General features: G+C 36.4%; 1 protein-coding gene across 1 annotated transcript in view; it reads left to right on the top strand.

The window, feature by feature from the left end:
- Positions 1 to 18927, top strand: part of LOC122815899 (alpha-aminoadipic semialdehyde synthase, mitochondrial-like) — a 1132937-nt gene that overhangs the window by 382196 nt on the left and 731814 nt on the right. Inside the window, exon 9 of the mRNA XM_044088745.1 lies at positions 12001 to 12155. Within this exon, the coding sequence (XP_043944680.1) occupies positions 12001 to 12155 (155 nt within the window). The remainder of the gene's footprint in view (positions 1 to 12000; positions 12156 to 18927) is intronic.

The following is an 18927-nucleotide window of genomic DNA, read 5'->3' as shown; positions in this document are numbered from 1 at the left end:
TAACAGTAAGATCAGTTCTGAGGATCAGAGCCATCACCCACAAGTCAAGAAGAGATGAGGATTGGCAACACAGATGGAATGTTATGGTAAAACATAACTTCTTTTTTCTGAAATTCCTCTCCCATGAAAAAAAACAAAATGTAAAGTCCTCTCTTGAAAATACAGCTATTGAAGTCACTTTTCATAGCGAACTATTTGGGATGATACTGGATGATAATTTTAAATTTGACCTGCATATACAAAATTACATAAGAAAAAAAAATGATCAAAAACTAGGGATGCTTTACAGAGCCCAAACTTTCTCACCAATGCAACTAAAGCTACACTTTGCACTACTTATTTCCTCCTTACACTCTTCATGATGCTTTCATTCTTACTTACCTTTGGGCATCACGATAATCACATCACAAAAATCAAAACTTGAAGAATGTTATAACAAAGTTGATAAATTTGCAGCAAATGCCCCTTTCAGAACCAATCATTGTATATCACTAAACAGATTAAATTTGTTAGAACTACTCCATCAACTAATATATACACAGCTTCTTGCCATCTATAAAATTATCCAGAATCCTACTGCTTGTCCAGCACTAAATAACATTCTACACAACTATGTTGCTAGTTGATCATTATGATCCAAAGACTAAAAACACCTGTTTGTCCACAAACCTATCAAATCTACTGGGCATTGCCTGTATTCATACCATGTTGCTAAGGCCTGGAACTCCTTACCTCTATCCATCAGGTCAATACTCCATCCTATCCTTCAAACTCATTATGAAAGACTTCCTAGCCAATAGATGGTTCTATTCTTGGCCAATACTAGGATAAACTATATGCCTAAATGTGAACAAGTACCTGTTTATACTTTCCGTCTCCTTACTCTCCCTTCATCACTCACTTCCTTACTTCTGTCAATTTCTCTCCCCTGGCTTTCTCATCAGATGTACCATAGGCCTGCTTTTTTTCACTTCATGTTGGAATTCCTGTTTGTACTATACAAACAATTTTAATTTCTCTATTAACTGGCTATTATCTAACTATTAAATCGTTATATAACTTGTGTCTATTCTTAACCAATTTTCATATTATGTTTAACTTAGTATGTTTGTTTTTGTATTATTTTTAAAGACTGTAAAATTATTATTCTTAAAATAATCTATAATACTTCAGAGCTTTTCTCCCTGGGCTCTTACACAGTCAGACTTTCCTGGTAATCAAATGTCAGTCAAGCAATAAACAAATAAATATTTATATCTATGGATATATATATTGTGTATAACTTATATGTAGTGTGTATATAATAATATAGATTTAGATATAGATGTATATATAGATATTGTCATTAAATGCAATGGCATTCTTTGCAACCCAGTCAATGCTTTGCACAATGGCTTCCTTAATATGCTCTGCCTTTGCTGATAATCACCTTTACCTAACAATTCCTTCCCTTAAATATATTTAAGGGAATGTGCACAACCATGCAGTATGGCAAGCAACCCTTTTCACGTATGAGCACATATTTTCTGATGATCAATAAAGTCTCTGGAACAGCAGGCAAACTGTTTATTATATTGGAAAAGAACTATCCTAGTTACATTCTTGTTTGCTTCTAGCTATAATGCGTTTGCTTTATGTACATCAAAATACATTTTTGAAGTTATCTTTGTCACCAACTACTGGAACAGTTCAAAACTGTTATCTTCTTATACTGTTGTGCACTATTTCACATTCTTGTTGCAATCATTTCATAATAGCACACATACTTCTAACTTATTTGGAAATACACTTCAAAACATGCCTTACAACATTTAGAAATTCTTAAGTTTTTACTTTTCCTGTTATTTTTGCCAAGCGTTGACTTTTTTCATCATTTGGTTTTAAGACACCATTTGAACATAAAAATGCCCTTTGATTCTCAACTCAGTAAGTCTAATTTTATCCTTACTCTTGTTTGGCTTGAGTTTCTGCTTTCCCACTAACTTCAGTAACCAAATCAGTATGTTGTGCTTTTCTCTGCTTTAAACAATACCAGTATCTTATATCATCAGTAATATTAACAATATCTTCATTCCCTTCACTCATCAGTGGAACAACTCTCTGAAACATTTCAGATGTTAACAACATCCTAAATGGAAGTATGAAGACTCTACAGCTTCCTGTATGCAAATTAAATATATACTATCCACAACTGTTTTCTTCAAGTTTAATTTGTGAAAATCAATGGTTAGGTTCAAGTACAATGAAATACTTTGCACATATAAGTCATGCCATACAGCCCAGACGATTAAATACATCTTTATAATCATAAGGCAAATCAGTGCTGTTTCCATGCGTACTTGAATTATTTTTTCTTTGCCTGGCTTCTGACAAGTTAAAAGGCCCAATGAAGCCAGGCCTTCTATTCAACTACTTGATAATTAATCTTGTATTTCATATTGTTATTTTTATAAATATGCACTTTCTGATGCAATGATTTTACATGCTGTTCTGAGTAAAGAAGTAACTGATACATAGTAGTTTTTTTTCATTTCTCTTAGATTCAGTGCTTCAGTTATTTGAGCAGATGTCATATTATACTTTGCAGCCTTGTCTAGGTTAAACACAAAAATTTTGATTATAGATTGTGAGTTTTTCTGCCCAAGTAGTTAACTAATTTTCCTGTCTCAAATTATGAATGTCACATGAAGTGAAGAATGCATTATTTCATCACATGTTGTGTTTCCTTTGTCTTGCTGAAAGAATACTGGCCTCACTGCTACCAGACTAAACTCATGAGAAAGCAAACTGAAGCATTTTAAAAACACATGATACTGGCAAACAGGGAAAAGGAATGAAAATGAAGGTTTGAGTGCAAACCAGATCTGGACAGATCTGGAGCTTTTGGTTTAAGTAGAAACTGATGTGCCTAAATGGAATTAGGGTCCTTATTAGTTGTTTTCCTTTCCGTTTGAATTATTGCAGTGACCCAAGAAGCAAGTGGGAGAAATATATGTATTTTATTTGCCTTCTTTGCTGTCTCTCCATCTGTTTTTAAACATTTTACTCATAGACCTGCTGACTATTTACTTATATTGGCTATGGAATTGATCCCAAAAGAAGTTATCCAATACTTTGTAGCAATATGATGTATCAACATACTTGGTATTGTGAGTCTTTCAAGATGGATGTGCACTGATCAATGTGTTCATTTTAGATATCCCAATGTAAAAACTGACAAACTTCAAGAAAGGTAGTAAAAGCTATCAACTGGGGTAAAATGTATTTATTGCCTAGTACTTACACTGCTAGAATACCTTCATAAAGAAAGTTGGAGAAACTAAGAGAAAATCAACCAGAAAAGAGGAAGAAAATAATTTGCATGGAAATAGTCTTGCAGATGTTGAACAAAAAGCACTTCAAGCTTCAGCTTTAGTATATGAGATGACTTCTAGAAATTTAGACGAAACATTAATCAAATGCACATTTAAAATAAAGGAAAAACTGAAGGAATATATAAAGTCCAGTAACAAAAAATAGCTAAAGTTTTAACTAGTTATTTAGAATAACTAATAAAATTGAAAAAAAAATCAGACCTTAAAATGAATGAAAGGCTGGCAGAACATGAGGCTTCTAAAAAAAAGCTGCTTAAAAAGCAGTAGAGATAGAAGACAGAATATGGAAGGAAAACCTGATATTTTTTTTCCTTACCAGAGAACATGGCAGCAACAGACATAATTGATTTTATGAATGTACAAATAAGCAACTGGACTTGTGCTCCACTGGTGCAGTATTTATTAAATGAGAAGGCACTTTGTGTATATGCTTCAAATTTGGTCATGAGAAAACAACCAGTAAAGATACAATCATACCAGCAGAAAGACTTGTTCCTAACAAAACTATGGCAGAAAGGGATCACAAAGTGTTTGTAAAAAATATTATTCACTGTACATTAGGCAGAAGAGAAGTAAGTTTATCACAGCAATCAAGCTAAGAAAGACTAGAAAGAAGCAAGTTAAAGAGAATGTAATGTTATGCTCTTGGGCTGCTGGGGGTAGATGACATAAAGTGTATTGATCATACTTGTAGAATTAAGATAATTTCAATGTCCTTGGTTTAAGATATAGGCATTTTTTCAGCAAATAGGCTTGATAAATAAGACAAAATTATGAAATGCATGGTGAATGATAGCTCTTCCTTGCATACACAAAATCATTTCCTATTATTTTCCATTAGAAGATGTTTTCAGTTAGAGACAGGAAGTCTACAAGTGCAAGCAATTAATCATGAGAAGTATGAAATGTGCTCTAAGTGAAATCTACAAATGCTCTTTCATGTATTTGCAGAGTTAGTAGATTTTTTCATGACCAAATTATTTTACTTGAAAACAAACAGTCTACAGTTCAAGCAATTAACCACGAGAAGCTGGAATACAGTTGACTGACTAAGTACAGGATATAATTTTATTAACATTTGAAGAAACATTTTCAAGCACTTTAGTGAAAAACAATTGAAGTTTGAAACTGTTGGAAGTGAATAAGTTATAGAAACAATTGCCACCCCAACAGCTTTAGTACTTTAATACAGTTAACAGTGCAAAGTTTAGTTTATTTAAAGGTAACCAATGCACTTTCTCTTAGGACCAAAAGTTAATGTTTTCTGAAAACATCCAATTTGTTTTTCACATCTGGGAGAAGAATAGAGATGGAAAAAGATCAGACGTTAATCACTGTAAGTGGGAACATAGGTTCTAACATGTGCTTTAGCATGGATAACACTAATTTTAGAACAGGTAAATGCAGCCATCAGTTTGGAACAACTGCTCCTATCTGGAAGAGTAAACAATTATTTGGAAAATATATATAGTTTTCTGTGTTTGTTGTAAGCTAAATGTGGATCAGTTTTTTGAAAATCCATCTAGTGTTTTATTTGACTGTTTCCATTGAAGTAAAGAGTTTTGAAAGATATGGCATGGGTTTAAATCAAAAGATAAATAGACTCAACTACATAAGAATAGTGTTATGCATGTAAGCTAAAAGCTGGAAATATATACTCAAAAGGAACATCATATATAATAAGTGGAAGCAAATACTTTTTATCATAGTGGCTAATCTGCCAATATTATCACGGAATGTAAATGACTTTACAACTACAGACAAAAAGCAAAGACTGTAGGGTGCAAATGACAATATTTCAGGATATGCTTTTAGATATAAATGAACATTTTAATTTGGTAAAGAAAGGATTTCAGGGTGGGCATTCAATAAAATATCAGGGACAAATGAAAAAGGATTAATAATACTGATTGTTAGAGTGGCTCTAATAGTGATAAAAGAAGAAACAAAATACAATAATAGTAGATTTGTGTAAGGGGTCATTGACAGGAGAGGAGGAGTACACTGACATGCATGTATATTTTACCAATATCTATTATTATGGAGCTTAGGAGAATTTAAGGTGAAATAATGAACTTTTGGCAGGGGATATCATTTATGGGTGGGGACAAGAATATGGTTGCAATAGAGAGAATGTATTGACGGGACCTCAGAAGGAGAATTCTCCTGAGAGAGTAGATTTCTAGAGACATATGAGGAACAATTAGAGGAACCTGGGTGGAAACCAGATATATATCAGAATTAGTCCAAATGATACAAAAATCACTGAACCCACAGACATTGCCAACATACTGGCAGGTCTGTCTGCAAAGCTATGGAGAGGATCATAATGGAGCTCATAAACAAAGATACTTGCAGTATTGTTCAGCATCTGCTTCTCTGAAGTACAGGCCAACATGGGAGGACTTTGGCTGACAAAGATGTTTTACTTTTTCATACTGAACACCACCCACAAGAATACATTCCAATAAAACTATCAGGAATATATCAATTTTTCTGTTTAACAATTCCTTTTAGATTACAATATCTACTGTAAGAAAAAGTTATGTATTAGAAAATAAAGTACCTATATTTAAATCATCAAGAGTTTCATCCATCCTTCCTATAATTCAATTTCCTTTCAATCTTTAATATCCCCCCTTCCCCTCTCTGGCAAATGCTTGGGGTGGATGCATGCTGTGGTGGGCATGCAAGAAATTGTTCTGCGCTGTAGATTTCCTAAATTATTATATTCTATGGTATTGTGTTTTCCAATATGATGATGATTTAAAATTTCCTATACATTTTACTTTAGATATTAGATATTTGTTGTAAATTAAATTGTGAATTGGAAAAAATAATATATATTCCACTGATAGTTATGTTGGAATGTATTCTTGTGGGTCAGTCTGTGTAAAAAAAAAAAAAAGATGCATGGTTTTGAAAATTAATAAAAAATATTTTTGCATTTGAAAATTTGATTGTTAATATGATGGATAGTGGATAATATATATTTTTTATCTTTTTTTAATTTTTTTATGTTTTTTTTATTTTTTTTTTTTTTTGAAAATGAATTTGAATATATATTGTGTCTTTGCAGGCTATGAACTGATGTTATATGCATATTAACATGTTATTAGGGAAAAAAAATATTGTTCACTAATATTTGGAAAAATGTTGTGTTGTAAAATTATATTTGGTGAAAAAAATATGAAAGAAATGTATTAAATGTATTTATTGTGGTTTCTTATAAAAGTTAATAATGTGGAATAGATTAATAGATTTATTGATTGATTGATTGATTTATATATAAAAGGAAGATATGTCCACATGGTAATTGTACCAGAACGTATATTGTATTGGATTAAGGAGTATAAATTACATTTCACAGGAACATGTGTGTTTAACTGAACACTTTGACACATGTCCAGTAAATATTTCAGATTATGCACCAATTAAAACTAAGGCAAAGATTGATGACAGTGAAGTAAAATGAGATGCTGGTACTTTCCTACTTATCTAAATTAAGAAATGGGTAGTGGAAATTATTTAAGAGTTATTATCTAAGACAGAAATCTTTTCAGAAGGGATAGATAGTGAGTATGATAAAATCAAATGGAATATAAAGCATGAGAGGAATAAGAGAGAAGGAGACACTGGAAATAAATTATAGTAATTATTTATAGGGGTTAACAAAGGTTATTACAGAATAAGGGGAATTTCAAAGAAAAAGAAGAGGAGCTAGTCTAAAGCACAAATCTTTTAGCGCAATGACTTAGGCAAAGGAAAGTAGAAAGGGTTGTTTCCAAACATGGGGAGTCTATGAAAGAAAAACAACCAGTGATCTTATAGAGGTATTACAGATACTTCAGAGAATGTGTGATCATTTGTATAAAGCAAAGGAATGTAGAAGCCAAGAGAAGACACAAATGGAAATATTTATAGGAAAAAATATTATGCCAAGGTTGGTGGAAAATAATATTCAACAAATAATAACTAAGAACTGAAGAAATTACATAAAACAGTTATGTATAATCAGTCACCATGGAAGTCTCCATAAACAGACAGTATTCCTGGGGAAGCTTGGAAATTAGGAGGAAAAAAGTGATAAAATCTCAAAGGTTTGGTTTAACAATATTCTAAAATAGGAGAGGGGGACATCTTGGAGGAAAGTTGTGGTTGCTGTGCCATCCAATGTGGATAAATTCCTTTTCAGACCCAGCTTTGTATAGACCCATTTCAATTTTAGACTATAATTATGGCCTGTTTATGTCTATACTAGCAAAGGAAATAGTAAGGATGTTGCCAAAATTTATAGAGATGGATCAATGTGGTTTTGTACAGGGTAGTCAAACATTTAACAATGTTTATCAAACAATGATGCAGACAGAATCAGAGTGTAAGAAAATGCCTATGTTGTTAATGGGCCTTGATGCAGACAAAGAATTCAAGATAGGGTCAGTTTGAATTGTATTTGTTGTGTTTTGGAAGCATTTATGTTCCCTGATAGAATGATAGGGTTAATAAGGAGGCTATATAAAGAATAATAGACAAAATATGAAGTTGGATTATTCATATCAGACAGCCTGTATTTGAACAGGGGAAACACATAGAGATTTCCACTTTCCCTTGTTATATCATTTATATTAATAACCATTAGCAAATAAAATAATAGACTCACAAATTCAAGGATATAACTGGTATGGTAATTAAGAAAAGTTAGCTTTATTTGCATAAGGTATTACTTTGTACTTGATAATTCAGGAAAAGGAAACTGTGGTGTTGTGGAATATTATGAGACAGTTTCAAGTCTTTTGGGGATATAACATAAATGAAAAAACAAAGGATGTAGCAGTGAACTATGTACCCGTACAAGAATTGATCCAGCAATACCCATATTTCTGGGATTAAGTATTTAGCTGTATGGATTAAAAAATATTCTCTTATGACAGGTAAGGATATGTAGGAAGAAACTAAACAAGATGATACAAAAGCCTGATATAGCTATATGGGTAGTAAGATGCAAGCTTTCAAAATGTTTTTAGTTCCTTTATTTTTATATAAAGGTCAGGTGTATTTTCATCAAATAGAGGATATGAGGACATTAATAAAGATTTGAAGGAATTTGTCTCGGAGGGAAGAGGGCAAGAATTAAGTGGGATAAGATGCTTTTCACTAGGATTACCGTATTTGAAGGGATAGAGTAGAGCTATGCAATTACAGCTCATGTACATAAAACAAACAGAAAACTATAAATCAAACTGCAGAGGTATAATGATAAAACAAGGAAGAGGAAGTTCAAGATAAAAGGAAAGATTAGGATTTTGAATGCAGGTCCTTAAGTAGGATAAAAGGAGAATAACATAATCCATAGAGAACATTATATTCAAAGTGGCAGAGAGTATTCCAAGAACTGGGACAACACTGGGAATGGAGAAAGGAGATTTTTCTAGTAGAGAAGACAGTAAGTAGGTTTACAGAAAACAGGCAAGAGGGGACCGGAATTTATTTGAAGGGATTAGCAAAGAAACCACAGTACTGAAAGCAAATAACTCACAAATAAAGGGTAATAGAGAGGAGTGATGCTAAGAAAAAGTTTGGGATGCAGGTTAAGGACTGCCTTCCCTATTAGGGATTGATAACAGAGTATCAGCAAAGAGCAAGTTGTAGGAAAGTGTTAAGTGAAAGACCAGCTCTGGTAGAGCTTTCAACTGTATCTAGAATAGAAGCTGCTTAAAAACAGGACGATTAGTAGTTTATGTAAAATACCCTACAACTACAAAAATCAACCAGTGGGGGTTAGTAAATATTGGGAAGAGAAAAATGAATGGCAATTTACAAAGGAACACTGGGAAGACATCTGTATGACTCCCAAGTATGCAACAAAATTCAGAAGCTTTAGGATTTTTCATAGAAGTGTTTTCATAGTTATTGTTATACCCCAAGCAGACTTCTGAGAATTTTTCCTCATGCAGATAAATTCTGGAGGTACGATGAGAAAAAGTGAGGTAATTGGGGACATAACTTTTTTTTGGGGGGTGAGTTGGCAATTTTAGAAATTCCCTATAGAGTACATTGTCACAAGTGTTAGGGAACAAATGGTTGTAATTAAGAAAGTTAGTTGACTGAACTGAAATGCAAGGTCTCACTTACCTAGGCTTATTAAGGCTTTACTAAAATTAATGATATTGGCTGCCAAAAAAAAATCACTAGAAAATGAACATCATAATCTAAACCAATTGTAACGAAAGTACTGAATATTGCAAGGACGTTAAAAACAACTAATGGTAGGGTCTTTAGGAAAAGTGAATGAGCAAATTAATTTTAAATAGATGAGACATTGGAACAATACTGGCAGAATAATATTTATTAGGAAGAGTGAGTTTAAGGGAAGACAGAAACTGATCAATTTATATAATGGAGTAAGTGATAGTTTTTGAAAAGAAAACGTACTGCATGAGAGATGTTGCTGTGGTTCTTTTCTATTAATGTGTTTGCACTTATGTCTTGATTTAAAGTATAACTCAACAAAGATGTTTAAAAACTCATACTTGTTATGGTATTTCTAAAAGTGGATAGTTACATCACAAATACAGCCAAATTGTAGCTTTGAATAAGCAAACAAATGGTGAAGAAGAACATTTATGATGAAAATATAAAATATACTGGGTGAGGAACCTAAGATAGTATACAAAACTGGTCCCAACATAAAAAGATTACTGGAACATTCCAAGTTAGGGAAAGGCAGAAACAATAATAAAGACAAGGTTTTCACCAGAAAGTGCGGAAGATGCAAACAATGTACACATATAAACACCAACAGTGATATTGTTTTGAATGACATTAATCACAGTAAAATTAGGAGCATAGGTGGAAATTGCAGCACCAAGCACATAGTATATTTAGCTCTATTGTCCAGCCTATTATATAGGCAAAACAGAAAGAGAGTTAAAGAGCATTATTATAAAATTAGGAAAATGGATAGTAAATATACAGACACATCAAGGAATATGGTGAGGACACATTCTCCTTATGATAATAGATGAGGTGAAGGAAATTCCTTTGAGGGATTGGAAAACAAGACTGGCCTGTAAAGAAAGCAAGTGGCAGATTTTAACTGATTCCACCAGGAATCCAGGTATTAACGATTTTATAAGTATAAAACCATTTTTAATTCTTGATATATAATATTTTTATGGCTGCAATATTTGATGAAATGTAAGTACACATAGTGAATTTAATTCATGTTTTAGTATTTCAATCACAATACCATATGAATAATTATTTTTAGTGACTTTTAAAATCAATATTTATAATTATATATACATTTGTATTTACTTTTGGTATGTATATACATAAATCACCAAGATTTATATGTTTTTATATAGGTCCAATATTAGTTATGTTACAAATGGAGTACTGTTTCTTTAAATTGAGTAACAAAGTTTTGGCGCAAAAACTGTTTTAAATGAGTTAATTAAATGTTTTGCACTAGTTCTGATGAAGTCTGTGATGGTGCAGATGAAAGCTCAACTAGTGCTTAAGGAATGCTATCGTTGTAATAAAGGATTTATTTTCAGTCTACAGCGCCTTTTTGCTTCCTATGAGTTTGGAACTTGAGTTTGTTTACATAGCAATTGTGCTAGTGCTTCATTTGCTTCCTGCAAGTCTGGAACTATTGAGTTTGCCAAGGGAAGCTTCTTGTGTTTTTCTAACTACAAAGTATTGGATTGGGTTTTCTCTACCACAAGCTAAGCGGATAGTCAGGACTTCCTGAGCAACCAGGCATTTGCTCTACAACATTTCATCAGCTTTTACAAACATTCTAAGGTACTTTTTTATGGTTGTTGTGGTCTCCCCACACAGACTGTTGTGAGTTGTGTTCAAGTTACTTTGCATCATTTGGAAGAGTTAAAGGAATGTATATGCCTGGGATATAAACAGATTTAGTCCTACTTTACTTTTGAACTTCTAAACATCAGTGTATAACAGTGTATGAGTTTGGAACTTGAGTTTGTTTACATAGCAATTGTGCTAGTGCTTCATTTGCTTCCTGCAAGTCTGGAACTATTGAGTTTGCAAAGGGAAGCTTCTTGTGTTTTTCTAACTACAAAGTATTGGATTGGGTTTTCTACCACAAGCTATACGGATAGTCAGGACTTCCTGAGCAACCAGGCATTTGCTCTACAACATTTCATCAGCTTTACAAACATTCTAAGGTACTTTTTATGCTTGTTGTGGTCTCCCACACAGACTGTTGTGAGTTGTGTTCAAGTTACTTTGCATCATTTGGAAGAGTTATAGGAATGTATATGCCTGGGATATAAACAGATTTAGTCCTACTTTACTTTTGAACTGCTAAACATCAGTGTGTAACAGTCTTTTGTTACACTTTAGTTCAACATCTGCAGTGAGGTTTCTGTGGATTTAAAGAGTGTTTTTCATCTTTTTTTCGTTCTGTTTTATCAGTGACATAATTCAAGTTTCATATATCCGTGTCATTTTTTTGAACTTTAGTAGCTATCCCAGCTACGGTCCACCACTAGTCTATCTGCAGGATCTGATTATATTTATGATGAAAAGTTTATGGTCAGGACTTAAGGAAGAACAATTAAACTAGCTTTTGAATGTTGCTTTAATTTTTCAGATTGCACCTTACACTACTTGCTTGATTAACGGAATTTACTGGGAACTACGCATGCCACGCCTTCTGAATCAACTGGATGCCCAGAGACTGTTGTCACCTGTTAAGTCTCCTGAGAATGAAAAGGTCACAGAAGGTTGTCCTGTATTACCCCACAAGTAAGATTGTGTTTTCTTCTGTATAATACTCCAAGTTTGAAGAGAATACCTTTTATTTCATCAATTAAAACTATAAAACATACTGATAATATTCCATTCCAGCTTTTCTCTATACAGGTTTTATACATTTGACTGCAAAATAGACAAACCAAAAAATTACACTTTTAAGGGTATACCATATATTGCCTGAATTGAGCAAATAATGTAAAAATGACAAAAAAACACAAACCATCAGAGAGATTCTGTTATCACTGTACAATAACATTAAATCATCCAGTTGTCTAGTTTGAACTAGTTCATTTAATCCATTTTGTTTACATAGATGGAAATGTACATCATCATAATTTTATAAAAGAAGTTTAAAGATATAGCATGCTATAATGTAAGAGAGTATCTGTACACAGAGGATTATGCTATATTGGCCTGCTGGTAGTATAAATACAGTGGAGATGGCATGCTGTTCAGTGCATAGAATATCAAGTCATAGGTGGTGAAGGTCAAAACACTTGTGTTATGTAGCATAACTGAAGACATCCATGAGTCATATCTAAGTGAGCTGATGTGGCATGAATTTATACATGTTATCTAATCTAAAAATGTGGACCTGCATGGGTATGTCTGCTTGTGTCATGGATGTGGCACAAGGCAATTGTAACATTACCTGAAGATACATGGAAGGTATTCCCAGACCACACAAATGAGATAAAAGTACAGGCTAACCCAATGACTGAATCCTGACAGTATCCATATTGTCAGACAACCCCTGAGCTTGGATTGTCCACAGAGGAAATGTGTTTATGGAATAAATGAGTGACAGTATAAAGCATGTTATCCTACTGACCACATCCAGGAACATAACATGTACATAAATGGGCAAACACTGGATAACAGACTATATATTCTGATCTGTACAAGGGTATTATAAGGAGTAGACATCCACGTGTAGACTTGTGATCATACCGTGCAACTGGTATTTGGTATTGTGATGATAAGGGCAAGTGCAAGCATAGCCAGCTGGACTTTTGTAAAAATTATATGTCCTTTGAATATCAAAGTGATTTATCCAAGGTGCTTATGTTACAAATATATTAGAAATGTATGGCATTTGAATATCAAAATGTATTTGTAAAGTTGCTAGTGCTGAAAAATGTATCAACAGTGGATCCTGTTGGACAGGAAGGAAACATGCATGCATGTAGTAACTGATTAAAATGTACATACTGTAATCGAGAATATTGGAAGAGCAGAGGTTAACCAGCTAGCTTACTTTAAGAAAAATAAGGGAAATGTAGCTGAGCTGTTAAACCACTAAAATGGCATCCCACAGTGATGAATAGGACTGGAGATGGTAGGTTTGGAAGAAGCCATTGTTTAATAGCCTCTGTAAAAAAAAGGGGAAGTACTGTAATTGTTTCATGGGTCGAGAACACTGCCATATGTAGATGAGTATTTTAGCAAGTCTATGCTAAATTCCTGTCTCAGCTTCAAAGGGGACAGTGCAGGAATAAGAGTCAGATGACCAGATGTGATATAATCTCATAGCCAGCCTAGAGATTATATTTTATATGAAAGATTGATCTCAGTGCTCAGTATTTTGTATTCTGTCTTGGGCCTGGCAATAAGAAGAACCATTTACCACATCATCTGCCTTGTTCCATTAAGTAAGTAGGGAATAGTAATTCTCCTAGATTTAGTCAGAAAAATATAGTGAAGCTTAGTTTAAATATTGTTTTTCTTTATTTGCCTGAGTCTGTCCATCAATGTTATTTTCAATGTTTCATGTGATTTGAACTCTGTGGTTTAGAGTAAAAATATATTCAGTATTTTCATGTTCTTTTATTATTTATCACTAAATATATTTAAAACGTTTATTGTAGCTGGTCCTTTTAGAAAGTATTTAACCTATGAGCGTTCTTATATTTATTTGGTGACACTGTATGGGCCACTCCTTAAGGCCTAGCTGTCTTGGTCAACTACTACTATTTGTATTAATATTAATATTACACAGTATAATTGGACACTCTTTGTTAAGGGCCTTAGAGTAGGTGATTGTGGGGTGTCTGGTGTCAGTGATAACTACCTTATAGTCTGGGCAGAAGGCAGTAAAGTGGGTAAATCTGTGCCAGCCTTTCCTGGTGTGTGTGTGTGTGTGTGTGTGTGTGTGTGTGTGTGTGTGTGTGTGTGTGTGTGTGTGTGTGTGTTTGTGTCAGCTACTTGGAACAGGGACATAAAGCAGTGGTTTCACAGAGAGGGTGCTAGAGATTTTGACTTCAACACTCAGCTGAGGACTTAACCATGCATCTGTGCTAGTGGGGAGCCTTACTGGGGTCATGGAGAGAAACAGATATAAAAAAATTGTGGGAAGAAATATCCTGGGAATTGTTATGGCTAGTCTTGTATAGGCCCTAGGGCCAATAGCCTAGTACCAGCCTATAAACCTATAAATCCAGATGCCAGGCTGACTGTGTTCCCTGTATGCTCTTAAGGGAAATTGTACTTGGTACAGAGAGCTGCATCTGGAAACATTGAGTATATCTATTTGTATTCCAAGTGAATGTACCACTCCATTGTCAGTAGTGAGCATTCAGGCTCCTTGATTACTGGCCCAATGTGGGGACATCACATATTGCTTGGCACTGGTGGAATGATCAGATATAGGTAAGCAGTGGTGTGGATATTAATTGAACTCCTGTATCCTGCAAGCAGTTATTACTAAAGGGGTGTACTCTCAGCAGCCACAAAGTAGACATTCAGAGTTTCATATCACAATATTTTTATTTATTTACTTTTTGTTAGCTTAGCCATGGAGAGCAGGCACGGATGTCAGCAGAGGATCATGGCAAGCTGACAAGGAACCAGTTGGCTGAGATGTGCCAAGCCAAAACATTGGTGCATGCCAACCTGATTAAAGGGGAAATTATTGCAGCCTTTATCACAGTTGCAGTATAGACCAGCAACCAGGAAGACGATCAGTCTGCCAGTGGGGATGTACAGCTCTCAGAAACAGGACATTTCACCTTCTCCTCAGAGGACATAAAAATTCATGTGAAGTGAAAGAAACTTGAACTAGAGGCCAAATGTTGGTAATTAGAATCAGCAGAAAGACTGCATTATGTATAGGCTGACAAAAATTGAAAAGCAGCATCAACATGGAAAGGAAATGCTGACTCTTCATCAGGGTCATGGAGGTGATGAGGAAGGGAGTAATCATACCCCAGAAACAATAAAGGTCAGAACATTACTTACTGAGTACCAAGAAAGTGATCATGTTGCTACTTTTATTCATATATTTGAAAGAGTACGCAAACAGGATAATGCTGACCAAGGACTACGGGTACAGTTCCTCACACCCTTACTCCATGCTAAAGCTATAACTGCTGCTTCTAAATTGCCTAATACTGATTGCTTAAATTCTGATACAGTTAAAATATTTATTGTAATGTTTTAAGTTAACACCTAAAGCTTACAGAAAAAGAGTTTCATGAAAATAAACACAAGGCAGATGAAAGTGTATGTGATTATATTGCTGAACTAAGCACTTATTTTCATAGGTGGGTGAGTGGGTGTCAGGTCACCACTTCTGAAGGTCTGGCAGACCTTCTGGTGAGGGAACAAGCCCTTAGCACTTTGAGCGAGGACATGAGAATCTGGTTGGCAGACTGAGAGTGAAACTCTGTAGATGAGCTGGGGAAAAGGGGGGTCTCTATTTAGCAAGCAGGGCATCACTGCACAGGAAACGGGTACCCAGTGCTGCACATGGACATAAGGGAAATCATGGTGGGTAGGCTAAACCACCTTAATAGAGTTCACTAGTAACAGGGGGAAGCCACTAGTTAAGGTATACAACCAGGGCCTAGGTTCAGATGTTTTAATTGTTAACAATGGGGCCATGTTGCATATAGATATCTATGGAGCCAAGGTGGGGAACAAAGGGTGGGAAGCCAGCAATTGGGAATAACAGAATGCCAATGGTAAGTTGTCTGTAGACAACAGGGATACCAAACTATCATCAGAGGTTATATCCTATCTTGGTGGATGAAAAACAGGCCACTGTCAAGAGAGACACACCCTCTGATATGACTATTGTGAAGCTTGTAGTGGTTAAATGGGAGCAGTACTTGCTTGGGCAGTTCACTCCAGTTTGAGCTTTAGGGGGGATCCCATTCCAAATGCCTTTGGCCAAGGTTCACTTTGACTGTGAGGGTGGAAAAGGAAGCAAGCAAGTAGGTGTGTCTGAGGATATCCCTTCAAATGTCTTGATATGGAATGACTTTGATAATGCAAGACCTTGTGTGCAAGCAGTGAGTTGCAGTCAGGCTTGGAGACAGGAATGTGGGTCTGGTAGCCTGGGGTAGACACAGACAGACCCCACACCTGAAGCTGGGACTGGTGATGTGACTACTTCAGGGATGGAGCTACCCTGTAGCTCTGGGACTGAAGGTGAGACACAGCTGCTGGTGGGTACTGATGCTCCCTTGGGGAAGGAGACTGCAAGGGAAGAAGTGAGTGATAGTGCCAGACTGACAGTGAGGCACCATTGTCAGACTATACCAGGCATCCTGTGGAAGGGAAGCTGAGAAAAGTCACAAAGACAGAGTTGAGACAGACTCAGCTCTCAGACCCCACACTAAGAGGCTTGAGAGGAGTAGCTACGGAGGCATCTGATTCTCAAGGAAAAGGGGAATCTGTATACTGGAACAAAAGGTTACTGTATAGAGAGTGGACCCCTGATTGAAGAATAGAAGGTCAGGTAATACAGCAGTCGGTAGTGCCCAGAGCCTACCATCTGGCACTTCTAGCCATAGCCCATTACATTCCCTTTCCAGGTCATATGGGCATAAAGTGCACCAACAGACGTATTATGTAGAACTTTTATTGGCCTGATATTGCAAGAGATGTAACAGGGTTCTGCAGGACTTGTGAGCAGTGCCAAAAAGTAAGCGAGGCAGGAGACAAGGTTAAAGCTCCTTTAATGACTTTGCCTGTGATTGAGGAGCCATTTCAGAAGGTAGCTATGGATATTGTGGGGCCTCTGAGTACCTCAAGCTCCACAGGGAAGATGTATATCCTGGTGGTAGTTGATTATGCTACTAGATACCCTGAGGCAGTAGCTCTGTCCTCCATTCAGGCAGAGAAGGTGGCAAATGCTTTGCTAGAGATTTTCAGCAGACTGGGTTTCCTAAGAAAAATACTGACTGACAGAGGTACCGATTTCATGTCAGACCTGCTGGCTTGTCTGTGGGAGTGCTGTGGGGTGAAGCACCTAAAGACCACCCCTACCATCCCCAGAATAATGAACTTGTGGAGAGGTTAGACTCTACACTAAAGACCATGCTATGGGCATTTGCAGACTAGCTTAAGAGAGAGTGAAACAAATATTTGCCCCATCTATTGTTTGCTTACAGGGAGGTGTCACAGGAATCTACTGTGACTCCCACAAGGAGTCTGTTGTGGCATATGTCCTAAACCTCAGGACAAGGCTTAGGGAGCTCATGGGCTTGGCCCTGGAGAAACTGGCAGGAGCCCAACAGCAGAAAAAGGTCTGGTATGACAGAAATGTTCAAGACAGAGAGTATGCTGTGGAACAGCAGGCTATGGTGCTCATTCCTGTCAGACACAATAAGCTGCAGGTAGCTTGAGAGGGACCTTTCAAAGTGATAAGAAAGGTCAGTGATATTATCTGCATGGTAGAACTGCTAGGCAGGAGGCAGAGGCACAAATTGTACCACGTTAACATGATGAAGCCTTACCATGACAGGGAGGGCCTTGTGCTGAGTATTTGCAGTGGATGGCAGGAGGAGTCTGAGGGGAATCTGGTGACTGATCTTCTCAGTGAGGCTCAGACTGACACCTCAGTGGAAGGGGTAGCAATTTCCTAGCAGCTATCCCCTACCCATGTTCATGAAATCTGAGCAGTGTTACAGGAGTTTGGGGACATATTCAGTGGGAAACCAAGGTGTACCCACCTGGTGCAGCACCATGTGGATGCAGGTCACCAAGGACCTATCAAGCATGCCCCTTACAGAGTGCCTGAGTGAGTAAGACAGACTCTGAGGGATGAGATGCAGGAGATGTTGGAACTGGGAGTAATCCAGGAGTCCAGCAGTCCATGGGCCTCCCCAGTGGTGCTGGTACCAAAGAAGGATAGCAGCACCAGGTTCTGTGTGGACTACAGAATACTCAATAGTCACACAGGGTCAGATGCTTAACCCATGCCTACGACAGATGAAGACTTAGAGCAGTTGGGTGGGGCTAAGTATCTGGCCACTATTGATCTGACCAGGGGCTACTGGCAGTGCCCTTGACTTCCACAGCTAGAGATAGATTAGTCTTTGTGACTACTTTTGGATTATATGAGTTCACGAAGATGCCTTTTGGGATGAAAAATGCCCAAGCAACCTTCCAGAGGCTGGTAGATCTTATTGTAGCAGGGGCAGGAGATTATACCCTTGCTTAACTGGATGATATTGTCACCTTCAGCCATTCCTGGCAAGAGCACCTTCAGCATCTCAGGCAGCTTCTGGCCAGACTACAAAGGGCAGGGCTGACCATTAAGCCCAGTAAGTGTCAGGTGGGTACAGCAGAGTTCTCCTACATGGGACATAGATTGGGAAGTGGTAAGAGCAGGCCAGAACCTGCCAAAGTGGAAGCCATTCAGGCTTGGCCTGCCCCTGTTACTAAAAACGGGTGAGGGCATTCTTGAGGACAGTGGGGTACTAAAGAACATTTGCTCCCAATTATAGTACAATAGCTGCTTCCATCACAAACCTGA

Source organism: Protopterus annectens, chromosome 11.part0 (genome assembly GCF_019279795.1).
Source record: "Protopterus annectens isolate FY-2018-M chromosome 11.part0, PAN1.0, whole genome shotgun sequence".
NCBI classification, from domain to species: Eukaryota; Metazoa; Chordata; order Ceratodontiformes; family Protopteridae; genus Protopterus; species Protopterus annectens.
The sequence above is the reverse complement of the archived record's forward strand: the minus strand, read 5'-3'. Positions and strand labels throughout refer to the sequence as shown.